Source organism: Papilio xuthus, unplaced genomic scaffold, assembly GCF_000836235.2.
Source record: "Papilio xuthus unplaced genomic scaffold, Pxut_1.1 DF825946.1, whole genome shotgun sequence".
NCBI lineage: Eukaryota > Metazoa > Arthropoda > Insecta > Lepidoptera > Papilionidae > Papilio > Papilio xuthus.
Genome location: NW_013532703.1, coordinates 15,655,522 through 15,682,656, shown reverse-complemented (window position 1 = coordinate 15,682,656; position 27,135 = coordinate 15,655,522). Strand labels below are relative to the sequence as shown.

Below are 27,135 nucleotides of genomic sequence, written 5' to 3'. Positions count from 1 at the left end.
GAAAAAGTTCAACTTATTATAGTTTCCTATCTTCGTTTACATACAAACAGGCCTAATTTTAATCATCTCCCCCTTCCCATCCTTTTCAAAAAAGGAAAGCAAGACGGAATGTGGTCATTTTAAAAATGCAATAGTATTTCCTCGGATAACAATAATATATCTGCATGTAAAATTCATTTAAATTTCATTCATATTTATATTTTCATATATGAAAACATTAATTATAAATGCGACATCAATGCCGTTACCGTTACATCAATGAACTTTTTCGTGAAATATACTTTACAAATGGATTTAAATTAGTTACACGAGCAAAACCAATGACATGTAATATTGCAATATTTTTCAATGTCTGCGGCTTGTTTCTCCAAGTATATATACCTAAGTTACCTTTTATGATATTTTGTTGCACACTTACGAAAGTTATCTGAAGAAAAAAAGTTTTGAAAACGATACTACAATCATATCATTGAACTTTGGTAGATTTATCTTTAAAATCGATAAACTGTGTTACCATTACACGCATTTTTTATTTAAACATTTTGCTTACCAATCAAATTTCCATTTGCGCACATAAGAGAATTCAATTTGGGGGAAAAGCTACGCACCCCCAATCAAAAGTCTCATCTTTTTTAATTGCTGACCGGTCACCGGCAGCGGCTGCAGCAGCGGGAAGCACGGCAGTTATCAGCGGCGCCTGCGTTCGCTTATCGGGCGGTGTAGTGGGGGCAGCCGATTTGTCCAAGTTATATTCTAGCCCTCGCCTCGCTCAGTCTCACACAGCTCCGTGCGCGCAACACACCACTTACGTCATTACGTCATGTGTAACGTTTGTACTCGCGATGTGGCGCCGGCGATCGAAACGCCGCCCGCCAAGCCAAACCGCACGCTCGAACGGATGAAGAGGAAACACAATATTACAACCGACCCTCATGATGAGGAGCGCCAAAAGGAGGTCGCCTACCAGCCTGACCTGCTCGCTATATCCACACAGTACAGCAAAGTCGCCTACGATCTATTCAAGCAGGGATTAGTCCGACTCCAAGAAACCAAGGCTTTCGTGTGAGTACCAGTGGAAATTTTTACTTTCACGTTTGAAAGTGTTGCCAGTGGAAATGTCGTAAATTTTACTTTAAATCGGTCAATTGATAAAATTTACATTTAGCCGTAGTCTGTTTGTACAGCTTGTTCTTTTACACCTTGTTGATTATTTAGTTGGCTTTCATTGAAATTTAATGGAAATGACGCACGAATCGTGTTTTCTTGATGTTGGTTTACGTAATTTTATAATTAACATTTTTGATTTCCGTCAGATTTTTTTTTAATCTGACTGGCAACACTTTCCAATTTTAGCAATATTTTGTTCTATATTTTTATTTAATATTCTAGATTACGTCAATTTATTGTAATAAGTAAAATAAGTTTGCACATCATCTGGCCTCGTCCCAAAAATTATAAATTTCGTTCTTTATTTTCGTCGCACGCAAAAACTCGGCGATTTTTTATTTTAATTAAAGATCATGAATATTAATTTTCTTATAATGCAAATAAAAGAAATTCATTAAAAAGCCTAGTACACCTTGAGAATGATAGCCGTTTGAATCATTGATTAATACAAGGCTGAGGAACAAATGATTCTTAGTGCAAGCTGCACGCTCTATGCCACGTCTAGACGCGTGTTCACTTCAACGTGTGTTTCTAACTGCAAATTCTATGCATTTGCAAATTAAATAATTTAATTTCAAAAGGGCCCTTCTGTGGCACGACTGAAACTGCCTAAAAAAAATCTGACTTCGTTGGACAAATATCTTGCAATCTGATCATATCTGAAAAGAAATTAAATAGCTATTTGTGAAGACAACCAGCCCTCATATAGCCAGCGTCATTAAGTAAGGTCTACTCACCCTTAACTTGCGAAGACTTTCATTGAAAACTCGGCATACCACCAAACATATAATATTTTGCTAACAGTCCGGGTATCGAGTTCAATTTAATCCTGATAACTATACCAAACAACTTCAAGAACAGAAATATTTCAAGCACAATGAAATAAAAAAAAATCTCTTTGCTAACACTCACCGGATATTGAGCTCAATTTTTGTCATGATAACATTTGTTATCATTTCATTTCAAGCAAAATGAAATAAAAATCTATAGCTAAAAAAATTACAAATATCAAAACTTTCTTTGTAATTTTATAAATTGAAAACAGCAGCACGGCAGCCCAATTGCGTTTATTCCGTTGTTAAAACACTTATAACAAATTTGCAATATTATTAAATGGAACTTTATTCACTCCTACATTTCGTTGTTGACATTCTAATTTCCCGCGCAATCTTATCTTTTAACCTATCTTTTTCCACAATTAAAAAGGCAAAGGTTCTTAGTGGCCATTCTGCCACCTCTGGCAGAATGTTTAAATCTACACTCAACACTGCGTACAGTTCGATCGTAAAAGAGTTATAAAAAATACACACAAGGGCATTCACATTACCAATGACATGTTACTATTGACATTACTTCTCAAAATAACCGTTAGAATGAAAAAATATTTCTGTTTTTTTGCTCCTTAGGCACAAATAGGTTTTTGATAAATTTACCCGGAGTAAATAATACTAAAATAACAATATTATTACTGTCTAGGTTTTCTATTTACTTCGTAGATTAGTCTTTGTCGCTTGAGTTTTTGTTACGTTGTTTTTGTTCGTTTTCTAAGTAATTTTGTTGCAATTTTATTTTATAATGACAATCTTCGAATAATTTACGCTTGTTTATCTAATCCACTGCAATTTTCTTAATATTGGTTACTTTAACGAAGCATTTAACTTTTAACCTAAAAATTATTACAGTTATTGATAATTTGCTAACGTAATTAAACCAAAAATATTATTTACCGTTGGTTTCAAAGACCAAAATCTCTGTATAAAACATATCCTCATCCCTGTCATCATCTTTGGTAAAACAGAGATAACAATATGATTTAAATGGGCATTCTCAGAAACTCACGGTTAGTCTGCTTATTAAACTTCGTTAAGTCGTTCTCTCAAGGTTGATCGATCTATGTGAAGCGCCTATACCTAAATGGTTAAAGGGTACATCCGATGACTTGGTCGTGGATTTGAATCCTGACAATCACTATTGTCATAAAGTATAAGGTATCGTTAGCCTAGAACTTAGTTGGTAAGATTACATATTAGTAAATTTCAAGTAACCTACTAAAATTTTAAAGAAAAAAAGCTCTTAATTAAGGTTGTTTTGCGTGTTTGTTCAGCATTTGATATGGCTATTCCACGATCTGATCCGTGACCATAACGAATTGACGAACCAAGTTCAAAGCACAGATTAGACAATCTTCATGAATAATTTATACCGTAGGAATTAAATTTGGAAATGCACACAAATATTACTTACCGTTAAATAATTTCAACTCTGAATACCAAAATATTAAAAAAAAACTGTGTACAAATGTAATTTTACAAGCTTTAGAAACTTCAAATTTCAAAATTTAAATTTGGCCAATAATGTTTCTTGTACTAAGCCAAGTCTTTGTAATTGTATTCATCAAGAGATGCGCTTCGTGAGACATACCAGAGTTGTATTACAGTACAATGGAAACATAAAACAATAATTCATTTGGAAGTAACATGACTCCATTAATCACAAGCGCCATTTTCCTGTCATCTTGTAACAAAATCCCAGAGAGAAAGAAGAAAAATAAAGTCTAAATAATAGGCAGTACAATGTCTACAATCAAAAATGGATTAACAATCGCTAAAGAATAAAATAATATTATATTATCCTATTGTCATATCTAGTAGGAAATGTAAGACTTTATCTATGTACGATTGTATTCAGGTACATGTTCCGTGTATCCAACGTATCATGAATCTAGTATCGGGAAATGTTACCAGACTTTGATATCGTCACCAGCTCGCGGACTTATACAGTTTTAAGGAAGTATCGGATTAGATGTCGAGAATTATTGTAAAATAACTCGATACATGTTTTTTAAATCCTAAAAGATAAAAGGTCAAAGTATCATATATAGTAATGAAAACCAATAGGAAAAGAACTTTAGAAATTATTAATTTATGAAGTCTTTGAACCCGGAAGCAAAAAATTGTATAAAAGCAATTAATTAAATCTTTAAATATGAACAACTCAACGATATAGGTTAGAATTAGTTTACTTAATATAATAACTTTAGTCTACATCCTTTTTAAACCAAATGTGTGTTTAACCTTTACCTTTCAGATTACTTTAACAAAACCATAGATTATAAATGTCTTTAGCGGTCGTGTCGGTAGTCGAGGTCGCGTCTCCATTGTACCGGAGTTCGATGACGGATTGTAACTGAATAGTCTCCGACTTATTATAACTGGACACTAAATAAGCATTACTTACTGTTATATAAAAATTCCTACTGAATTAAGGTTATTCTAGGTTATTTAATTTCAAAATAGTGCGTAGATCGACCTTAAAATGTAAAATTCAAATGTTTTTTCCTGCATGGGCCTCAATATAAAATCACTTTACCGTGATAGTCTATCCTTTTTTATCATTTGTTTAATGAGTGTGATGGAAATAAGTCACGGATTTACAGCCGACTGTATCTGATACCGGTCAGGTCCAAGGTCTCCTGTTAACTCGAATGCTCAAACTATCTTTGCAATGTTTCTCTTTTGACTACCTCTTGGATATCACCTTCACGGTTTTGACGTCATAGAGGCAACTAAGACAACGAATAGACCTTTAAAAAACCTATAAGCTAACATCTAATAAACAAAGGTATAAAACCTCTTTTCCCAATTATCATAGTTTTATTTTTAATGTGCTTTTAAACAATTACTATTCAACCTTGAAAGTTATTACGTAAAATTGTGCAATTCACTTGTGCCAAAATTCTTCGTTCATTTTTCTTAAATTAGCGGAAACCATTTAGTGTCATTACATCACACTGTAAAGCAATTCATAAATGCATCGTACGCACGCAAAACGCAAAATAAGACATATTGTGATTGCGTTGATAAGTTCCGAACACTTACTTGGATAAACCACATTGCCCTCTTGCTACTTCTTGAAAAAGTAGTGGAATTTCACGATAATACATACTAATATTGTGCAATTTCACTGGAATTAAACACAAGTGTTGTTGTATCTTTGACAATGAGATAATCATTATATTCAATTGCTTTGATAACTAATGAAGTACAAAATCCACTCCATAAATATCATTAAACTAATATACTTAATTATAATATTAATTTAAATTGTGTTCAATACGTATTTTCAATTATATAAAAATTTTCAGCAAAGTACTTTATCGTGTTTTAGCGCAAACAAATTTTTAAGAGACACGATATTGTCAAATTATAAATGTTATTTTCTTTAATTTTCCTTTTGACGCAAATCCAAAGTTCAATAGCTCTAGAGAAAGATAATCACAGAAATCTCACTCAACAAACATACAAATTCACCGCAAACACGTCATTCTAACATCAATTGTTACCAAGATAATGTCAACAGTCTTTTATATCGCAGACAATATGCTGATAAAATTTCCGGCCACACATTATCTGTGATTCTATCAAACGATAAGAATTAGATGAAGCAAAAAGTTTGTACTCTTTGAGAAGATCAATTATTCCAAGAAATACATAGAGATTTCTGTACGTACGTACGTAGTTATAAATCAATAGTCGTTCTAAAAAAAGGATTGTTCAGTCTGCGAGTGCACAGAACGTCTCTGTCTCAAAAGGATAAAAAAAAGTTGGATACTAAGAATCATTGCCTCACTAAAATACTTGTCTCCCACGACTATTCCCGCGCGGAATTAAAAAAAAAAGGAAATTTCATCGATAATCGTAGAGCCGTTCTTCTTTTATCTTCTAACAAACATTCATCTATCCACACATCAAAACATTCGCATTTAAAATTTGATAAGTAAGAATTCGCCGTAACCAATTATATCCAACAGGAACATTTAACAACTAATCTTTCTACAATCACTTCCAGAATTGTAACTGAAATCTCCTATAAAATATTAGCAATATTATGTATCGCGAGAGTGCTTTCACCAAGAGCCAGGGCAGGTCCGTTACTTGTTCCCTTTATTCTTTCAGTACTCTGTATGCTTTGTGCGTGGGAGTAAATTACAGCGTAGGATTGTAGGATGTTACAGAAAGTGTTACATAATTTGTGAATATTTCCGCTTTTTTATCTACAACGTCGCTTTTTATCAACAGGGTAACCACCTCCCAGAAACCGGAACAAAGGGTTGATATGACAAAGGTCGCTGTTTAAACGTAATACTTTTACTTCCTTAATAAAATACGAACCAAGGATTAAATAACCGTACTGTTTGAGCTTTGTCACTAATCACGAAGTATTATTGCAGTTAAATTTATATTTCGTAGCTTGTAGGGCAGTTTCCTATGCCAAAATACCGTCTTCACAGATCCCATGAGATACAAAGATTTGTATTATTCAAACAAGCAAGATTTTACCTTCAAAGCATTTATTTCAGTCGTAGGCTTTCTGCCAATGCTTTTACGTCATGTAAGTTAAACATCTTCGTATATCACGGCAGTTGACCGATAAATTAAAACCATTTTCATCTTCAATAAACATTCTAAAGTAGAACAAAACATGTCACACCTGCATTATTTTAAGGTTATTTATACTTCATAGTCATAAAATCAAACAGATCAAATGATACTGTTACTTAAAATCACAAAAACATCCTCACGTTTATCATAGATGATAGAAAAAACAAATAATCTATCATTTGTACGCACTTTGAGATAGAAGTATTTATTATTATTTTAGTTTCGTCTAAGTATTGCCAGATTTACAATTTATGGGACAATACAAAGAGTGGCAATATTACTAATACTATGTATGCAAATGTTTACATGGATGGATGTTTATTTGAAGGTATCTCCGAAACGGTTCAACGGACTTCTGTAGAATTTGGCATAGTTGTAGAACATAGCCTGGAAGAATTCCGCGCGTACCACCGCTAGTTAATAATATTTTCTCATAACAAATTGCTTTCTAAATATACTATTATACTAATTTAAAAATGATTGTAATTTTTTAATGCAGTGTACATACAACGAAATGTAATTGTTTTCATTACAAGTAATAAAGAGCAGAAAAAGTTGATTTTAAGTGTCGCGTTAATTATAATAATATACATTTAGCGAATGAAGTCATAATGTATTCACGGACAAACCAAAATACTTATTCCACTTTTATTTTTTTTATAATTGACTTGGTAACTTTAGCCTTTTCGGTCATTAGTCAAAAATATTTTTCGCTCTTTTTGGTGCCTAATGAGTCTGGTACATTGACTGGCAAGATGTTAATTATGTTTTAAAATACTGTTAATTTTATTCAGGAGCAAAAGTAGGTACCTGTCAACACGCAATTTAATTTTTAATTATTTTTCCGTCTCTACAATGAAGTTTCATAACCTCATCTAAATGCATTTATTATTTATCAAGGTTTTAGATATTGTTTATTAAAGCAGCTGTTTATCCAAGACAAAATAACAACTATAGTTGAACTAGAAGTGACATCATCATGATGATCTGTCACTGAATCAGATATTAAGAGTGTATTCATACGTAACAATGGCTGACTATGTTTATTATACATTCTCGATACGTTAAATTTTTGATTGATGAGAAATAGAATATAACATAAACAAAAGTAAAAGTGAAAAAATGTTTCCATTTAAATGATCAAAAGGCAAAATTGTTACTGTCCATACTAAAACTCATCAATTGACGATGAGTAAGATAACAACATGATTTTGAAAAACTGTTTCAACAACAGGAACTTAAGGTTACACTGACTTTTTAATCGTCGTCATCATCAATTTCCTATACATCTCCACGGAGATCTCTCTCAGAGCCTACCCTAAGTGAGTGGTGATTAGGCCATATACAATCACGATGGCGCAGTGCGGGTTGGTTGACTTTACGCATATCTTTGAATTTCTTCGCTGACATGTCCACAATTTTTCCTTCATCGTTACTGCACCGGATGTATATATGTAAATAGAAAACCGTAAAACACATTAGTACATGGATGGATTCGAACCAAGTATCTGCAGTTTGCAAGTTAACTGAGCCACCGACGCTCCACAAACATATGTGATTTCATAACTTGTTTTATGACCAAAAGGTAAATCTAGCCATAGTGTGATAGCAATCAATGTATGTTTTTGTACACCACATCCATACTTGATTTTCATCCCAGATGATCGGACATTACGATTTCGAAGTCCCTTCCAGTTACCATATTAAGACCTCGTTCTATCGTAGTTTATTTGAGTAAAGTTCTTGCAAAAAGTATTGAAAGGTACAGTCAGCATATCAAATAGAATTTATAATCAAACCATGAGTCTGATTACATGAGCTGTTACGTTTCAAATAAGGATGAAGAATGTAGTGGTAGCATCTTCGTAAACTTTACAAGGCTTCATATAGTTTATGATTTCTTTACAACATTTGCAGTAATTTTAGAGTAACATTAAAAAAATGTGTCGTAACATCATTATGTTCTTACTCACAGTAACAAACTGGTACTTCAAATATTAAAAGAAATTACTAACTTTTTATAATGAACGTTCTCTGTACCTAAGAAACCTAAATTAAAATCATATTAATCTCTTGATAAGTATGTTTTTTATCGAAACCTTATTGTGTTAATTTCACGAATGAGTCAACGATCAAATTTCAAAATTCATGATTGTGATTAATTATGATAAATTATTTATCTTGTTTACCTTTTAATTTAAATCTCTCGTATTAATTTATTTAAATAACAAAATCCTTAAAGACAATTAAAATTAAATTAAGCAAGGTAAAGCAACAGATTAAAAACCAGACTTTTGTCAGTTCGATGTAATATGAATGCGTAATACAGTTATTTTTCAATAAAAGAAAGCTTATAAATAAAGTTAAGTAAGTATCAAAATTGCAACAAAATTAAATTTTTCCAATAATTTTTTGCAATAAAATGAATAAAAAAATAAAAACACTAATTTACAACTTTCATGTGAATGAAATGTTCGTTATTCAATGTCAAATTCTAGGAAGCTTATGGTCAACAACAAATTTTCTTTTAACTCCTGAAAAAGACGTGAGGCCGTGCAGCGACTTTCCCAAGAGTAGTGCAACTCCCGAGTACGTGCCAGCGTGCACGTAACTCCTGCAGCGTATTTACAGTCGCCATCATGTTATTGTAATCTACAGCCATGTGTCCAACACGCAAAGAAAAATGGCCTCTACGATACGATTGATAAAACGAAACAAAAGCGATTATTGGATTCCGCTTCGACGCGAACGTAACGCCCGTGGAAATATTGAAAATTTTTAATTTGAATTAATGCATCACTTCTTAATATTACAATAATTAAACATTTTTGGCACAATGATACAAAAAATATTAATAAATCTACTTTTGGCTGATAATCTGATACGTGATAAAGTATAATAACATTAAGTACAAATAAATATGATGACCAAACATTACTGACAATATCTTTGCTTGATAGTTAATTGATGACTAAACTATACTATATATTGTAAATGTGTAGTAAATCACTGAAAGCAGTTCTAAGGATCCGTCTAGTGAGCAATTAAGTTAGATTAGATTGTTGTAAATATTCAAGAACAAGCTTAAAGCATATTTAGGGTCGATAATATAAAAATAGAATAAAAATCAATTAAATTAAGTAATGCAAACCAAAATTAAAGCCTAACATTATGCAACAAGTTATAAAAATTCGGCTCCCAACGAAGATTCGAATGGGAATCGGGTCATTGATTCATATTACGGCAGTTTCTTTGTATGTTAATACATTGGGTAAGATCGTTGTTCGGATGTCTCTTTACCGAATATCTCACATTCCTCGGTCATTCACGTGATCTGCTGAAAAAACAGCTCAATATATTAAAGAAAATAAATATTATAAACATTTAGTAATTCCTGACTAACAAATGTTAAAGAATGTAACATTTTTATAAATGCAGGAACTACAAAATAAGAAAGTATTGAAATTGGATTTTAATAACTTACATTTATTTTACGTATGTAATGCTAAGAATGGAATTCATATTGTGAGATGAAATTCCACTTGTAAACAAGATAAACATATCACAAACACGTCAGATTTTATATCAACAGCTCCATCGAGCTGTAAACTCACATGATCCAATTGATATAAACGTAATTCTTTACTAGCTGTAAGTATATGCTTAATGCCTAAAGAGATAGCACATTAAAACTAGTCAGCTGTCTACTACAGATTCTTACTACGACTGGGTTTAGAAAATAAATAAAAATAATAGTAGATAATAGGTTAAAATTATTTCTACAACTGCTTTGTACTGAGTAAACATGGTATTATAACTTCAATTACCGCCATAGTGACTTCTACTTATTCTAACAAAATGGGTGTCAGTCGGGCGAACACGGTTCAGTATAGTTTGTCCGCTCTAGTGCGTTCAGTAAACGCACTTTACTTTCTTATAATTCGTTTCCTATAAATGCATATGCATTACCATGGGTACAGTTTTCAAAAAATTATTTAATTTGGCATAATCCTGTACAATTTAATAATGTGTACGCTAGTCCAGAATTATATCTGAGATGTGAGTCTACCATGTTTTTAGGGTTTCGTACCTCGAAAGAAAAAAACGGAACCCTTATAAAATAACTATTTGTCCATCCGTCAATCTTTTTCTTGAAAACGCGTGAAGGTATCACGCTAGAATTTTTTTTATTAATATCACTTGGAAATATCATAAGATAATCATTGACGTATCGAAATGTAAAGAAAGTGATTTAACTATTTATATATATTTTTTTGCGTCATCATAAAAAAACCCACAACATCACGATGAAGTACCATGATTTACATAAACTCTCTTCTTTGTCAATATGAGTAAAAATATAACTTTCAACAGGACACTATCTCGACATGTCCGCAATCTTGATAGATTGCCTTCAATCGACTTATTCATTGATATCACTGGTGACTATTGTCTAATATAAATCTATTTGTTTTACTCAATTAATCTATTTGATGTTGATAGTACGGATTAACGTTTGCACTATCTAGTAATTCACCATAATAAATGAAAACCGCTATACACGTAAAGTCGGCACCGATTAATCACGTACAAATAATCCGATTTCGGCACCGACTTGCTAGTCGGTCGGAGGATTAAATAAAAACGGCTACACTCACGTATAGATAATCCGGTTTCGGCACCGACTTAATTTTACTTCACTCATATAGTCTTTATACTCATTTGTCCAATCGAAAAGCCAATTTCGTTTTAATTACTAATATACAGATAACATCGTCTTAAAACTAAATATCGCATAAGAACAATGCTATACATCGTATATTTCAGTAGGTTAGAAGATTGTTTCATTATATTTATAAATCAATTACAATCACTCTAGATAAGTGTGACGTTGTAATTGGATTAGGAATTGCGTGACGGAGCCACCGCCTCGTTAGAACTCATTGGCAACTGTGCGGTATCGATAATTACACTTTTTGCTGACACTACAATACACTGGTAATTTCTTTCTAAACACTGTTGTCAAGGAAAGATTCGTATTGCAGATTTTTTTAAATTAATTTGCAAAATTAAAGCCATCAATCAGAACAAACTTCACAATCATAGTCTTCTTTGAAAGAAATCTAGAAAGTTTATTGCATATAAAAATTCACACGTCGAACTGTTACAATAAATTCTACAAGATTCGTACATGTTGCATAACACGGTCGCCTTGACAGCAATGTAAGTACATTGTATTAAACGACCACCAGGTCCTACCGCTGCGTGGTAAAATTTAACAACATAGTAAGTCACATGTTTATATTCACAATGCATTGAAAGTTCATATATCTCGTTCCCACGCATACATATAAACCACAACAATTAATTAGGTTTGTAGGAACTTGGAAATGTATCTGGCTGTTTTAAAATGTTGTATAAGAAGTCAGAATATTTTGGAAAGAATTGTCACACCACAGAATATGACTTTATCAAGAATAATAAATTAAAGAAAGTCAAAAATAAAAATCAAGTTAACATTATCTCATGACTATCGATTACTTCATGGAACTTAATATCTATTTATTCTCGATTCACAATATGACAGTTGAGAACAGTAAAAATTCCGTTAAAGCAATGAGAAACGAATGATATTCTTGTAAAATGTTGTTGCCAAGCGCACAGCGGCATTGTTGGCGGGATTTCTAATGTTGATAGTATTCGACGTACATTTATAATCTGCATAATGCTGGCGTGCTCTATGCATCCCACGTCACATCTGACATCGGTAACATTCCATATTTAAATTGCATAACCATAGACAACTGCTTTCTATTGTTTTATTGTTTATTTTAGATAAAAAGTCTATGTTCAAATATTGGTCCTAGTTAGACGTTAATTTTGCGTGTCACTGTACTTATTTTATTTTTAATAAAGTACAGTCTCTTACATTTTCTTCCGAGATTGTTTTTAACAAGACTACACGAGAACACTGTATCTTTTTACAGATAAAAGCCGGCTAATAACTGATATATTTTTAAAGCACTTATAAACAGGTTCGAGAAATAAAATGTTGATACGATTTCGCCGGTTCCGTCGGCGTTCGGAGGGAAGCTATTATTCTAAATTGTCTTCAGTGCAGCAGTGCACACGTAACGAGGTCGCGACTGTTATTTCCGAGAAATTACTAGCGCACGCTTTAAGAACAAATATAAATACATACTATATATAATTACGGCATACAGGTAATGCAAAATAATATTACAAAGTCTGCCTTCTTTACCACGCATACGCTTTCTCAACCGGCTTGTCAAATTCTTATGAACTTTCGTATCAATTCATGGAATTTTGGCGCCAACTTATATTACATAAATCGTTAATCTAAAATGAATATAAATAATTAAATGACATTTTAGATGAAGAAACTCACAAGTATTTATTTCTTTTTGTTCTTTCTGTCTCAACTAGTTAGTAATCCTTTTTAACGAGTAATAAAAATGATAAACATTTGCGGCCATTAATTATTTAAATGTCAATTGACTTTAAGAGCATACTGATATAAAACATCGATAAAGTAAGATAAATCAATATGCAGTTGTTACTTTATAAGCTTTTGTTGTCGTACATTGGCATTTGGTCAACAATGTATTGTTTGTTATCAACAATTAACCCCTAGATGTCGCTGTGTTAGACACAAATCATCACACTGTAATCATCTCTGATAAATGTGTTTGCATAATTTACTACGACAGTATCAAGGATCATCAATTACTAATAATAGAAGAGTACAAAGATGTATACCTAAATAACTGCGAAAAGAATTGGAAGCAGGAAAAGTAATAAAATTATTGTTCTATTTACGTAAAATGCGGGTAAAAAATAAATAGGTTTACGATTTTAAAAAATTCCTCACAATATGTCAAATTTCGAGAAACATGAAATAGTAAAAATAACATTCCAAGAACTATGTCGATAGAAATAAATTGTCCTCGATTTCCGTATAAATCTTGATGTCATTTGATTAAGAATCTTTCCTCGAAGTCGTTGCAATTAGATGTTTAGGTGCGACAAGCGACAGTTGAGCTTCTGCAATAGTCGTAGTAGAGAGCGGCCCTTACAAGGCCACGTTTAAAACGCAAGCCTTGTAAGGTGTGATCATGTGGAGAATTAGTGATCGGATGTATCAGTAATTTCGAAACTTCTTTACTCTGAAAACGCATAAAGAAAAATATAAAACTTTAAGTAACTTTTGTCTTTACGATTTCTGGAAAACAATTAATTATTAGAAATAAGTATATAACGCAATAATCTTATACATTTTTACACTTTAATATGCTGTAAACATTTCACAGATTGAGAGGAAATCCCCGCTGATTTAATAGACATAACCTCACTTTTGTTATTCAGCACATAAATTTCATAAGGAGTTAATAAAAAAATCCAGCACACATGATGTTCCCGTTTTGCTAACGCATGTGCCTAGGTTTCCACAGTTTGAACTGTCATATTCTCTATTCAGGGCGCCTACATCCGATGACAGCACATGTCAGATAATTTGACACTTGTTTTCTTTTAGAAGGAGTGCACAAGCGATGAATACATTGATCTAGTTAACTGAAATGATATGTGAAAGTATTTGTCATACTTAATATTAATTTATAAGTACTTATCAACACATATTCATGCTTTTAAGAACACTTTCATTTAAAATGTTTTTTATTGAACCGAAATTACGATCCGAACACTAAATTACATTCTCAATACCAAATGCGGCAATATTTACAATATATTTTTAATATTCAATGGACAAAATAACAAAACTGATCAGGAAATAATAAACAACACTTTATAGCTGATAGCACCCTTAAACAGCCATACTTTAGAGCAACCGTAATTCAGAATAAAATTCCTTAGTACACTTAAAATAAAGATAAGACCAAAAACCTTTCATAATTTGAAGATTTTTTCTATAAAAGAGGCGAACATACAAATATTGTCAGCATTTGTACTTATAAAATACAGTACTGTACAGACAAACACGACAAGTAACTCAAACAAATTACAGGCTATTAACCACAACACAAGGGGAACTAAATGGCTGTAATGAAAAAAAACATATCGAACCAGGATAATTAAAAAGCAAAATCATAAATATTAATTATTTTTTATATGCCAGTACCTACTCGCATTAATTGGCAGACTTTACCAACGACCGTGTCACTGGCAGTTCTGTATTGCTTCACATTAAAAAAGTAACGGATATTTAAAAATAACCACAGACGAGAAATCGTTTACACCGAACAAACTTGCATGATGTATTGAACGTAAGACTGAGGTAGATTTATTCAGACGAACGCAAAATTCAACGCCTTTTAATCCCCGTTTTACAATGCGCAAATAATTATGTGCACTAGTCGAAGAAATTAGGTAGGACCAGTGACAAGTTTTTTTTTCGATTTTACACAGACCAAGGTCATTGACCTTATCTATAAATACGGTAAGCCGAAGTTTGTTCTCTTATTTTCTTTAAAAATTACTAAACAAATAAAAAATTATATTATCATGGTCAAATTGTACTTATTTTATGCAATATCGATAACAAATTGGCGGTTTAGCACGTCCGTACGTCCAGACATTGACAGGTGTTGCAATATTATATATTTAGCAATATAACCTCAAAATTATTGTTGCACAGGTTATTCATGAGCACGTGTCGCAGCTATCGAGTCATGGCATTACAATGGTATTACGTATATTTATATTATGTGCGATATAACACCGAAGACATTTTTATTATCATAACACGTCGTTATTTTTTGTGTTACCAACGACTAAGATGGCAGGTCATTCACATTTACATAAAATAGAACAAGAAAAATACCAAAATTACTTTATTTCATCCCTCTGTAGAAACTTGGGTCATTTATAAATTCAGATTTTCAACAATCTTTACATCTAAATGTTTAAAGTTTTTTTAACTTGTATATATAAATCCAAAGCCACAAACCACTATCACTGCAATAAAACGTGCAACTGATATGGCACATTTATTTTATGTGTTTTATATAACGACTTGCAAGACACAACGATCAGTTTGTTACAAGATATTCCAATCTATTACATTGGATTTGATTTTAAATCTACGCAGATTCATTATATTTAATATAAAACTATCAAATAAATAAAAAAAATGTGGAATTCCAAACCGATATTTTATAGAAATAATCTATATAAAGTGTGTGTGTTTTTTAACTAGCTGTTTCCCGTGACTTCATAAGAGCGGAATTAAAAAATTAGGTAAACAAACAATGTAACCGTTCCTCCTATGAATTGTATGTCATAGGGTTTTAACAAGTCGACTAATAACCTCTCGGTTTAAAACAACACCGAACCGCTATCAACACGTATATAATAATAACTAAGCATTTTAAACTTGTCGGCTCAAATCACGTTTAAAATTCATGAGGTTGGGCGCCTTCAAATTGAGATTAACATCGACATTTTTCACAATCCGACGGTCGCGAGCTTAAAGTGTTTGCTCTACGATCACTCCGTCAAAAGCATTATTTAAAACAGCATGATGCTAATGGAACTTCTGCATTCGACCGTACAACTGATTTAGGAACTACTAACTTTTCGTTTACTTTTAAATTTAAATTTTTTCCCACTATTTTTGTTCATATTTAAAAAAAACATAGTGTACCAAAAATTATTAGTTGGACTGTGATAGTCCAACTTAATAACTATTGTTTACCGAATTGAAGTATTTAAAATATCCAACTTTAAATAAGATCGTTTATCACTGTTTCCTTTGCCTTTCAACATCTGTCAAAACAAAAAAAAACTAACTGTCAAACACTACGTCGGTCTCCTTTTTTACAATTCGCAATTTATCACAACGGACATTTAGCAAATGCGACTTTCATTGAATAAACTGACACACGTTTGCGGATCTCTTTTTGTTTACACAACCGAAGCTCCCCAATTTTATGCTCGTTCATTGAGTTCAAGTTCAAGAACGAATTTAAAATCGATTTCCTCTGAGCCAAATTATTCCCGCAAAAACTCGAAGCGGTTTAAATGGAGACCAGCGATGAATAATGCATCCTGAAGTGGATACCTGGCTTTTTGCCGTTTGTATTCTGCTTTATTTATTTGAAATTTAAAGCGATGCCACATACACTGTGGTAGATTATTTTACAAACGAATATATAAATTATTTATTATTGCAACACAATACTCTCAGCAAATCAAAAGCCAAAAATGAAAAAGTTTTGAGATATTCGAGACTGAAACAATTTGTCTTAAAGTTTAACGTATTGTTCGCTGTTTTAACGTCGTAACCTACACAATTGATGTAAATATTATACATTAATATGAAAAAAGTTCAAAAAAGTAATTTTAGTATTGTTAAGTTAATGAAAAGTTGATTTCCATATGCTTCCCTTTTGTAATTCCTTTGCCTTACAAATTAAAAAGTGTTAAATGTCTTATTTGCAATATCACGGTAAAATAACTTTTAAAACTGATTTATTGAAACCATAAACAACCGTAGGATTGAAGGGCGACATCGATCTGAATTGTAAATGAAGGCTCACAGTTTGATCACTTAGATGGATTATTTAAAACAGCTATAGATCACTAGATCACAGCGATTAAACTAATAAACCGTACAGCCCCGGCAAACACGGAAGATTCGATCTGTACACAAGATTTACATATAGGGACGTCAAACCAAACTAATATTATCATAATTATTTATTGTTAATTTTACTTGTATTTATATTATAATGTAAATAGTATAATGTAAATAACCATTGTGCCAGTTTCCTTTTCTACAATTCAATAATTTGTTGCCTTAATAGATTAAAAAGAAAGGGTATAGATCTGTATCCAATAAATTATGAATTTCTTCTGGTCCCGTTTTTTATTATAGTCAAATGTCTTATTAAGTCGGATTAATAACCATTTTACAATGGCCTTAACGAAGTTCTTGTAATAAAAAGCTGTCGATAGGTTTTAATTAAGACAAGTCCACAAACTGAACTGGTGCATACGACCTGCCCACACTAACGATGACAACATTCCGCTATCAATCAAGATGCCACTTCTTGTTCTTAAATAAAATGCAATTTATCATAAATTTTAGTATCTTTTAAAATCAATATACGTCAAAATGTAGATAATATTTGAAATCGTGTAAAATTACAGTGGAGTACCGCTAAAATAATACTTTTATTATCTCCTTTCTTGATATTTTTAATCTACATGATCACGATAATGATATGATGATGATCTAATCAACTGTTCTCTAATACGTACTTGCTATCTCACCATTGTCAAATTTACACTGAATAAAAGCTAGCAGGACACTTATTCATAATTGATGCAAATAAAAGAAAACTATTCGTTAATATAGCAATTATTTGCTAACGGTTAATGATTCAAAACCGCACGTTCTCTCTCCTTGACCTTCGCGAATGCAAACATGGCCGCCTGAATGGCGCGAAAATAAAATAGAAAGATATTACTCGTGCCGCCAACTACGTCATTCTAAAGTAATTCATTATTTTATTAAACTTTTTTTTTTACTTGCAATAACTTGAAACGATCTTGAAATAATAAATCTAATATAAAACTAATGCTAAAGTATTACAGTAATTGACATCATCAAATATTAAGGCCCAAATTCGTTTATTCTTTGTATCCTATCCTAGTAATAAATAACTAAATTATAAAAGGAAATTTATTTTTCACTTCACGCGTTCGAAGCACGTTTACCATAAATTTCCTAATGTTATTTGGTCGTCAGGGCTTGCGCAATCGCGGCCCGCAAACGCGCTCCTTATCGAAGGTGGAGGTAGTCGTGAGATGAGGCACGTCGGCAGAAACTAACGCAAATGAGCAAATTTAAATACAATCTTTATCAGATAACATTTCCTTGCAATCACTTTTATCAAAACGATGGAAACTGCATTCTAGCGGAGCTAGAAGAGAGCTAACTATGTGTTTTAGTTTATTGATAAATGAAAAAGCACGCTTAAAACACAGATGTGTTTGAACACAGAGTGAAAGATAGTTGGGAGATTTGAATGAAAACTAATTATATCCTTTCTTTGTTTTCTTTTTTAAATTCAAGATATCAACTTGTTTGCAAAAAAATCACTTATCGCAACGAGTTTAAAACTAGCTATAAAATCGAGAATAATCTAGCTGCTTTTTCTTGTCTGAGCCTATCTATTTTCAAATCATGATGCGTTAATTACTTCCATATCGGCTACAGAAGGCTACGTCACAAAGATAATACGCAACGCAAACGCTCGTGCGATTTCTACAAACAAGGCTCTGCCAGTTTCACACGACGGCAAAAACTTGGATAGAGCAGTAGAGAATAACACGACAATGGTTTTAACGAACACGCCGATAGAGAACAGTACTGTTTTGACAGTAACTGTTGGATGGGTATTCAATGTTACGATTTGAAGACCGAAGATCTGCGTCAATCGATGTAAGTGGGACAAGGACACAAAATGATGATGTTGATTAACTGTGTGTTCAAACAATTGCTGTGCTGCATTGTCTACTGCTCTGCTGCACTTCATCTCCGTGTGAAGCATGCGTTACAAACTACGTAAACATACGTACGTGATTGCGAAAATGACGCGAACATTAAAGACCTAGTCACACGCCGTGTCATGGCGCTAAAAACATCTTATTTCCATTGTAAACAGTTTCATCATTTAACATAGTGACATAAAGTTCAATGGCACGCAATAAATTATTACTTCCACAAATATTATGTTATAATATTTATTCTGGTTACAAGTAACAATCAATATAAATGTTTCTATTACGTCATTGATCATGGCGTATCGCCCGCCCGCATGGTAATCACATTCCAATCATTTTAAAGCGGTTTAATGTTAGATGCCTTAACACATCAATATAAATGAACTCTCCATATAAACAACATTCTCATAAGGATTAACGATAGGGGCAATATACAAAAGATAAAAAATTAAATTAAAAATAAAACAAACGTAACTAAAATAAACAAATTAATTTATTTTTTTTCTCTAAATATTTTCGTAATAATGGACTCTTGCTCCAATTAAAATCCAATTTACATATCGTCCTTGAAACTGTGATCTGATTATAAAATGATTGTCCGTACAGCCGTGCGTCGCATCTGTTACATAACAAATATTGCGTAGCTTATGTATATTAATATACTTCCCATTGATAAGTTTCCTCATTCTGTAACAAATCTTCCGCTTCCTTTTCTGTTAAATTGTATATACAAGTTATATCGTTTTGTTATTATAAAGATATAGATGATGTTAGCATTTTCAACTTTCAGTTTAGTTTATCGCGGTATATTCGTTCCCAATAAATTGACTTGTTAATTTTCAATATATTAAAGGACACGTGTCCGCTAATCCATCAACCGTGCTCAGCCAATGTACATTTATGTACCTATATTATAAAAATAATTTAATATATTAAGTGCAAATTGCTGTCTTGACATCGCTGTAAACGCCACTTCACGTTTTGCAGATATGAATTGTTTATGTAAATTACGCAAGACATAGTTTCAAAACAAAATAAGTAATGTTTTACAATAAATATATTGTTTCATTGTTACAGTATGGCGACGCGGACACCGCAACCGCTGCATATATCTTTGGCGTTGCTAGTAATCGCGGCATGGCTGCTGCGGCCCGGACCCGCTGCCAGTCTGCGCGGATGGCGCGCCCTCTACGTCGCCGCTGTCGCCACGCACCTCGGCGCGCAGATTTGGATGACACTCATTTCTGGTTAGTACATCACCGTAACTTAACCCACCAGCCTTTTTCCCATAGAGCCCTTTTATGTGTTATGCGAAAAATGTGAACAATGTCTTAGATCGTTGATCCCTCTATGTTTTTTTCATATTAGTTATATTTCTTTGGCAAAATTACGAATGAACGAATACAATATTTACAGCAGTATGTAGGCGGATGTCGCGACGTGTTCTTTGACTATGACAACAAAGAAGCTTGCCAATTTTTAAATTTACTTGCTGTTTTTTTTATCAAAGCTCGAGACAATTGCGGGTCTATTTTCCCGAATGTAACCAAATTTTTGATGTTTAGATTCTAGTTTAGACTGACGTAATAAAATCTGTATCTATAAATACATATAAAATGCACCTGTTTTAAGTAAAAAGTAAGGAGATTTAATTATCAGTTGGTCGGTCATCGTCCGGGCAAGCAATAGCCCGTGGCCTTGGCCAATTCTCGGAACAAGGGAATACAAAAAACAGGAATTGCATCTCATACGAGAACCCTCCGATAATGCATTTGCAATGTGTACTTATACGTTTTTTTCTCTTTTATTTTCTCCGGGTTGTATTTTTCAATTTCCATTGTTGTCCACTTCAACACGATAATAATCGTATATAATATTTACATTACTATAAGATAAACTCTCACGCATATGAGCTTAGATGGATATAATAATTTGATTTCTATCTTTATGTTGATGTTTACATAAAGAATACCAATAAAAACAAAAGAAGCATTAACAATTGACGACTTCAAATACTTTTGGCCCAAAGAGCGTGCGATAACGTATAAGTACAAAGCCACAGCACTCAAGAGGATTGTTGACCTAATTGCTCCGAAGGCGATTAGGAAATAGGTGTACAAACATCGATTAAGTTAACATGCGCCACACTTTTCCTGTTTGCTTTACAATTGAGATGTATGCGTAATACGAACGGTAAACCATTTTTTTCTCACAGACGTTTTTTTAGAAAATTGACCAAATGAAATTTTACGACTTTATTTACTACAAATTTTTTAAATGTTTATTTAAGACACGATGGTTTTAAAGAAAATGATATTGTAATACATACTATTTCATCCCCTCCCCTTAATTAAGGCATTAATTAAATAGGGTTGCATCGCCTTTATAAATTAATAAATCCATAAGAACCCTTCATATAAAATTTTCATTGAAGTCGCAAAAAGGGTTCCAATCATCAGTCTGAAGTATCTTCAACCATTACATTACACTTTTGCACCCTAAAAAAACCCCACATCCGTCAAATTCACATCTCAGTTCCCCATCACGTTCTCAAACAATTAATTACAATACATTTTATTCAGAATTCCATTACGTTTTTGTTTGAATTTCGTCGCAACAGCAGGAACGAATGCGCTGCATTTGGTCTGCGCAGGCGCAGTGCAGTTTAAAATTCCACGCGGCATGATGTAATGACATATATGATTGTTTTCCGGTTATTTAAGAAATATGAACGCAAAGGAATGTGCTGGAGCATTGTTCTTATATTTTGGCACAAGTCGATTACATATACATTTGTATGAAAACTTTAAACGTGGCTTTCTGAGATCAAAATATTCGTTTATCTTTGTTTTGTGAGATAATGACAGGGATGACGATATGTTTTATATAGAGATTTTTGGTAGAAACCTACGGTTGGTTAGTCACACTTTAAACGAACTTAAAACTGGCACATTGTAAAATATCCTTTATTTTGTTTCGTGTTAAAAACATTCAATAAAGTAGATAGCATACTTGATTGTAATTACCTTATAATTATCATGTTTATAAAAACGTTGAATTACTTAAATATAAAAAATAAACTTTCAAGTTTTTAATATTTAACTTTCATCCGACAATCGAGATTTTTTATACGTATAAGGTTAACTGAATTAAAAATTATTTGCAATTATCGCGATTAAAAAAATTCAGACTTTTACTATAACTATGTTAATCAAATTATCTAGTATTTAAAAATAATTCTATATGAACATTGTAGATCTCGGCTTGATGATGAACATAATTGATGAGCGGTAAACATCATTATCGTGCATTTAGTAGCCGTCTTCGTCTATTGTAACACGCTGTATATTATACAGCATGTTGTAGAAACAGCTAATGGTCGTACGTTGACAATTCCGTTCTTACTCTCCGCCGGTGTCCCAATTCTGTGATTGCCTGTGGTTGTGACAATTGACGGCCGCTATATGACACTCTTCCGGGATCTACTGATTTGACCTTTAAACGATTCGTTTGATTAATTTGACATCATTACAATTAAATTGTAACAATAGAACTTTTATTTAAAATAGAAAACCATCTTTCGTCCTCCACAAAACCCTTCCTTTATTTCCCTTACCACTGCACCCATAAAGTCTGGGAAGTAACTTGACGCAATACCAATGTTAAATCCACTGCCTCAATTGCTCCACTCTCTCCGTCTTCTACTAACCAAAACCTTCAATGTATGTATAATTTGCAATTTCTCACTCGATAACTAATTTTATATTTCAGGTGTCGTTCTGTACTTCTCGCTGCCTCGGCACGAGTTCGGTCGTGTACAGACGGTGCTCTTCCCCGTCTACTACGCGTTCAATGCGGTGGTGAGCCTGCTGGCCGTGCTCGCTTACTTCCGCACACAGACCCTCACGCATTTCCAACACACCTCCTGGATACAGGTGAGATATAAACAACAAGCTTACTAGCTTTTGTTAAGAATTTTTTTAATACAGATGATAATAAAATAGACTTCGTAGGTGTTAATTATTATAAGAAGAGAAAATGATGCATTTCTTAAGAGCTCTGTGAAATTATTAAATATTCATAATAAAATTTACAAGGATGTTAAATGTGCTCAGAAAAAATTGTGTCCATCGCGCTCGCCTTGGTGAATATACTGTCACGCACAGAATTTATTGTAAAATGCTACAGTACATATGAAATTACAGTAGGTCATTTGCGTTATAAAAGAGAGTTATAGTGTTGTAGGCCTTGTGTATAAATAATTTAATAGCGTGACTGTTCAACATAAATGTAAATTACACAGCATTGTGTCTTAACGAAATGCATCATCACAGACAGTGAGCGAAATGAACATAACCATTTAAGTATTTACTCTTTATATATATTTTATTGACAACTGTTTTACGGGAATTACAACATTACGTAGTAAATAGCTGGCAATCCAAATGACCTTTAATAATTTTATACACTTAATTAATAAATTTAATTAATAACCTACTTTTTTAAAAAATGGCGCCAAAGTTTCACCTTGCCCTTTTCAATTAAATTATTATGTTTAACCTTAATAATTGTTGCGAATTAAAACATTTACAAGTACGCTCAATGTAATCCATTATTATATTATAAAGCATAGCCAATCACATTTAATATAATACATTAATTGTTATTAAAAAAAAATCTGAACTTGATTCAATGAAACATTCTGCCACCATGTACTATATCATAATCAGACTTAATTATTAATCTTCAACGTCCTATTTCGTCATTTTATAATTTCTTTTAAAACGAAGTAAGCTCAACGTAAATTCGTGGCACTAAATAAAAAAAAAATTTGAAAAACATGAATCCAAATAAAATCTGACAGGACGTTCACATTTCGATATTAAAAAAATAACTTGGCACAATGTCCGCCAAGAGTTGAAGTGGCCATAACCTTACCGTGTGCCTGCCAAAATATCTGTTACAATTATTTTGTCATGTAGGTAAAAATAACTATGGTTATTTACTCCTAACCTTAAAAGCCGTTAGTATCCTTGGCCTTTTTAATTTTAAATCTTATAAACTGGAATATAAAAATGTTATTTAACAAAAACAATCACGTCACTATGAATTTTAAGGTCATATTCATTCTGTAAACAAATATTAAGGACTTAATAAACATTTTAGCAACAAATCATCAATATACTTTTAGCGCGCAAAAAATACTACGTCCTCTTCATATTTGTAATTTCTCAAGGTTTCGTAAACTTTGAAGCTTAATAATAGTTATTTAGTTATCAAATTATTGCGTTGCAATTCTTTCAAATTACCTTTTGATTAATGATTGCAACTGAAATGTTATTAGTGAGCTTTTATTCTCAATAACCCTTGACATACATATTCTGAAAAAAAGCATTCACAACCAGTTTATAGGGGTCAAAGCATAAATATATTTATATATATAATTCTTCTGTGAGTGTGTATGTAACTGAACTTCTCTCAAACGACTGGACCGATTTTGATGAAATTTTTTGTGTGTGTTCAAGGGCATCTGGGAATGGTTTAGATTCACAATTTTCATCAAATATTAACTTCATATTAATTTATTCAAATTAAAGACGTGTAGACAGGACAACGTCTGTCGGGTCCGCTAGTATTTATATAAAAATAATTAAATTATTAAAATATGACTTGAGGTAAATGATAAATGGCTCTTGTTGGCATAAAAACTTGCCTGTCTTGCAATATATGTGTTCAAGTAAATTAAGATATCAAACGCAAAGGATAAAACTTTCTATTTTTTAAACAATGTATTAATAGTATTATTGTCTGTTGTTACAGCTAGCGTTGCTGCTAGCAGTGTTCAGTATAGAAGCTTACGTGCGCCTGCGCCTCGTGCAGCCCATGCTGCGTGCCAAGCATGTCAAGACGCAGATGGAGGAGGCTGCGGGGGGCGGACAAGAGGTAACACTAGCACCTTTTTATTCATACTAGCTGTCGCCCGCGACTGCATTCGAGTGGAATTAAAAAAAAAACTTCATTGATAGCCTATGGTTGTCCAGGATGCTACCTACTTCGGTTCCAAATTGTATCCTAATCCAACAAATATGTTTCCAAACTTTCGCATTATTAATATCAGTGTAATATTATACGACAAGTATAATGGAAATAGGCGCCAATTGGTTTGTGTCATATTAACTGACAACTAACCATGGATATCTGCAACAGATGATATTTCCTTTTATAAAAATAATAATTTAATTTATTTGTTGTGTTCAGGTGGGTCGTCTAGTTATGGGCGAGCTGGCCCACTGTCCGCGCTACATCCGCGTCCTGAAGACCTTCCGGGCCTACCACTCCACCATCGCCATGGGAACCATGATCGCCCTCGGCTGCTCCTGCTACTCCACCATGATTATAGTAGACTCGATGTGCCTCTAGACGCGAGCGCGACAACATACAACGAAACAAAACGTCCAATGTTTTATAACTTTAAATCTTTGACGTTTCCCCTGTTTGTGTTGTCTATGGAAGTTGCAGTTAAGGAAAAATAACTCTTTAGTGTTAATGTTTGTTTCTCGTTGTGCGAAATGTACGATGTATGATGTATATAATATGACATGGTTATTTTTCTTTTAACGTTATCATCTACGAATGTGTTACGATATATGTATTATGGAATATGTCTAGATTTTACAGAATTCTGTATGTAAATAACAATGAAATTCTGTAAAATCGATAAAGTATTTAATGGTTTACATTTAAATTAAAAATACAACACGTATTTCAAATGTAAGATTTTCATAAAATAGCTAAGGATGTTGTGATTGCATTTTTAGTGCAGTTATGTATGTTCCAGTTCCGATCCAGGCTGTGCAGTCTGTATTTTATTATATTATAGCTAAATATTAGTTATTGAACGTTTTGTCGTTAAGAGTTATCTGCAGGCGCTGGTCGCGTGAATATTTCCAAATGAAATACGTGTTTTTAACGTAAAAAATGTTTGACTGTGTTAATTAAAATTTGACATTTAATGCACATAATAGATAATTTACAATAACCATTTATAAGTCAATTTTAAGTCCCTCGAATTTGGGTAGAAGGCATATATATATTCTTGCCAATAATAGTACTCGTAGTATTTTTTGTATTTTTATATTACATTGCAGCCGCTAACCATCTTAATTAAAGCTGCTTGGTTACTATAAATGCGACAAATTCAAGTCGCCCGATATCAGAATTCCTACCAGGAATGCCATACAAATTTAGTCTTAAATATAGCTTTTAAGTTTTTAGACATTACGCCGATAATTCAATCGTTTGTAGAAGACTGGAATTTACTAATGTGGCAAAACTAGAGCCTCATGCGACGAACGCGTTCTGCGAAACCAAAGGTTTTTTAAACGTCGTAAACTTTACGTCCCACGATGTTTAAGGAAATGAAACTTTCAAAGATCTCGTTGATTGTACTCATTGATTGTTGATAGTTTTATTTCATAATTTTGCAGTAAGATCTAGTCAGCAATAAACGGAAATTGGTCGTAAAGTCGCGATTTGATATAATTCAGGAGTTTATGCTTACATCTCAAGCCATGTGTTGGATGCGATAGGTTGTCTGTGACATACGATCAAGCAGCTTGCAGTCGCGGACGTATTGTATTATATAAATTTAGCAATATTTAATCTCTAGTTGTAGGTACTTTATACCGATGATCTGAATGTTATCGTGTAAGATATCATTATTTATTCAAAAGAGTGATGAGAGTTTAATTAAGAGATAAAAAATAAATTACTCTACTGAGAAATATATTTGTTGTTTTTCATTTCATAATGTCCTTCAAATATCATATTTCCCCAGATTTCATATACTTATATATGCCATCTGAAATAAAGAGAATTCAAGTCCAATAATAGCTACACTAGTTATAGTTGATACAACTAATTCAAAACATTATAAGAAAAACAGAACAATCCTTTTTTAATAAAAAAAAATAAAAGC

At 32.6% G+C, this 27,135-nt stretch overlaps 1 protein-coding gene across 1 annotated transcript; it reads left to right on the top strand.

Moving 5' to 3' along the window:
- Window positions 1-742: 742 nt before the first annotated feature.
- LOC106124709 (transmembrane protein 205) lies at window positions 743-26,945 on the top strand. Its single transcript, XM_013321628.1, has 5 exons — window positions 743-1,062; window positions 20,235-20,404; window positions 22,929-23,092; window positions 24,978-25,100; window positions 25,416-26,945. The coding sequence occupies exons 1-5, from the start codon at window positions 821-823 to the stop codon at window positions 25,575-25,577; spliced, it is 861 nt and encodes a 286-aa protein (XP_013177082.1). The 5' UTR covers window positions 743-820; the 3' UTR covers window positions 25,578-26,945.
- The last annotated feature ends 190 nt before the right edge of the window (window positions 26,946-27,135 follow it).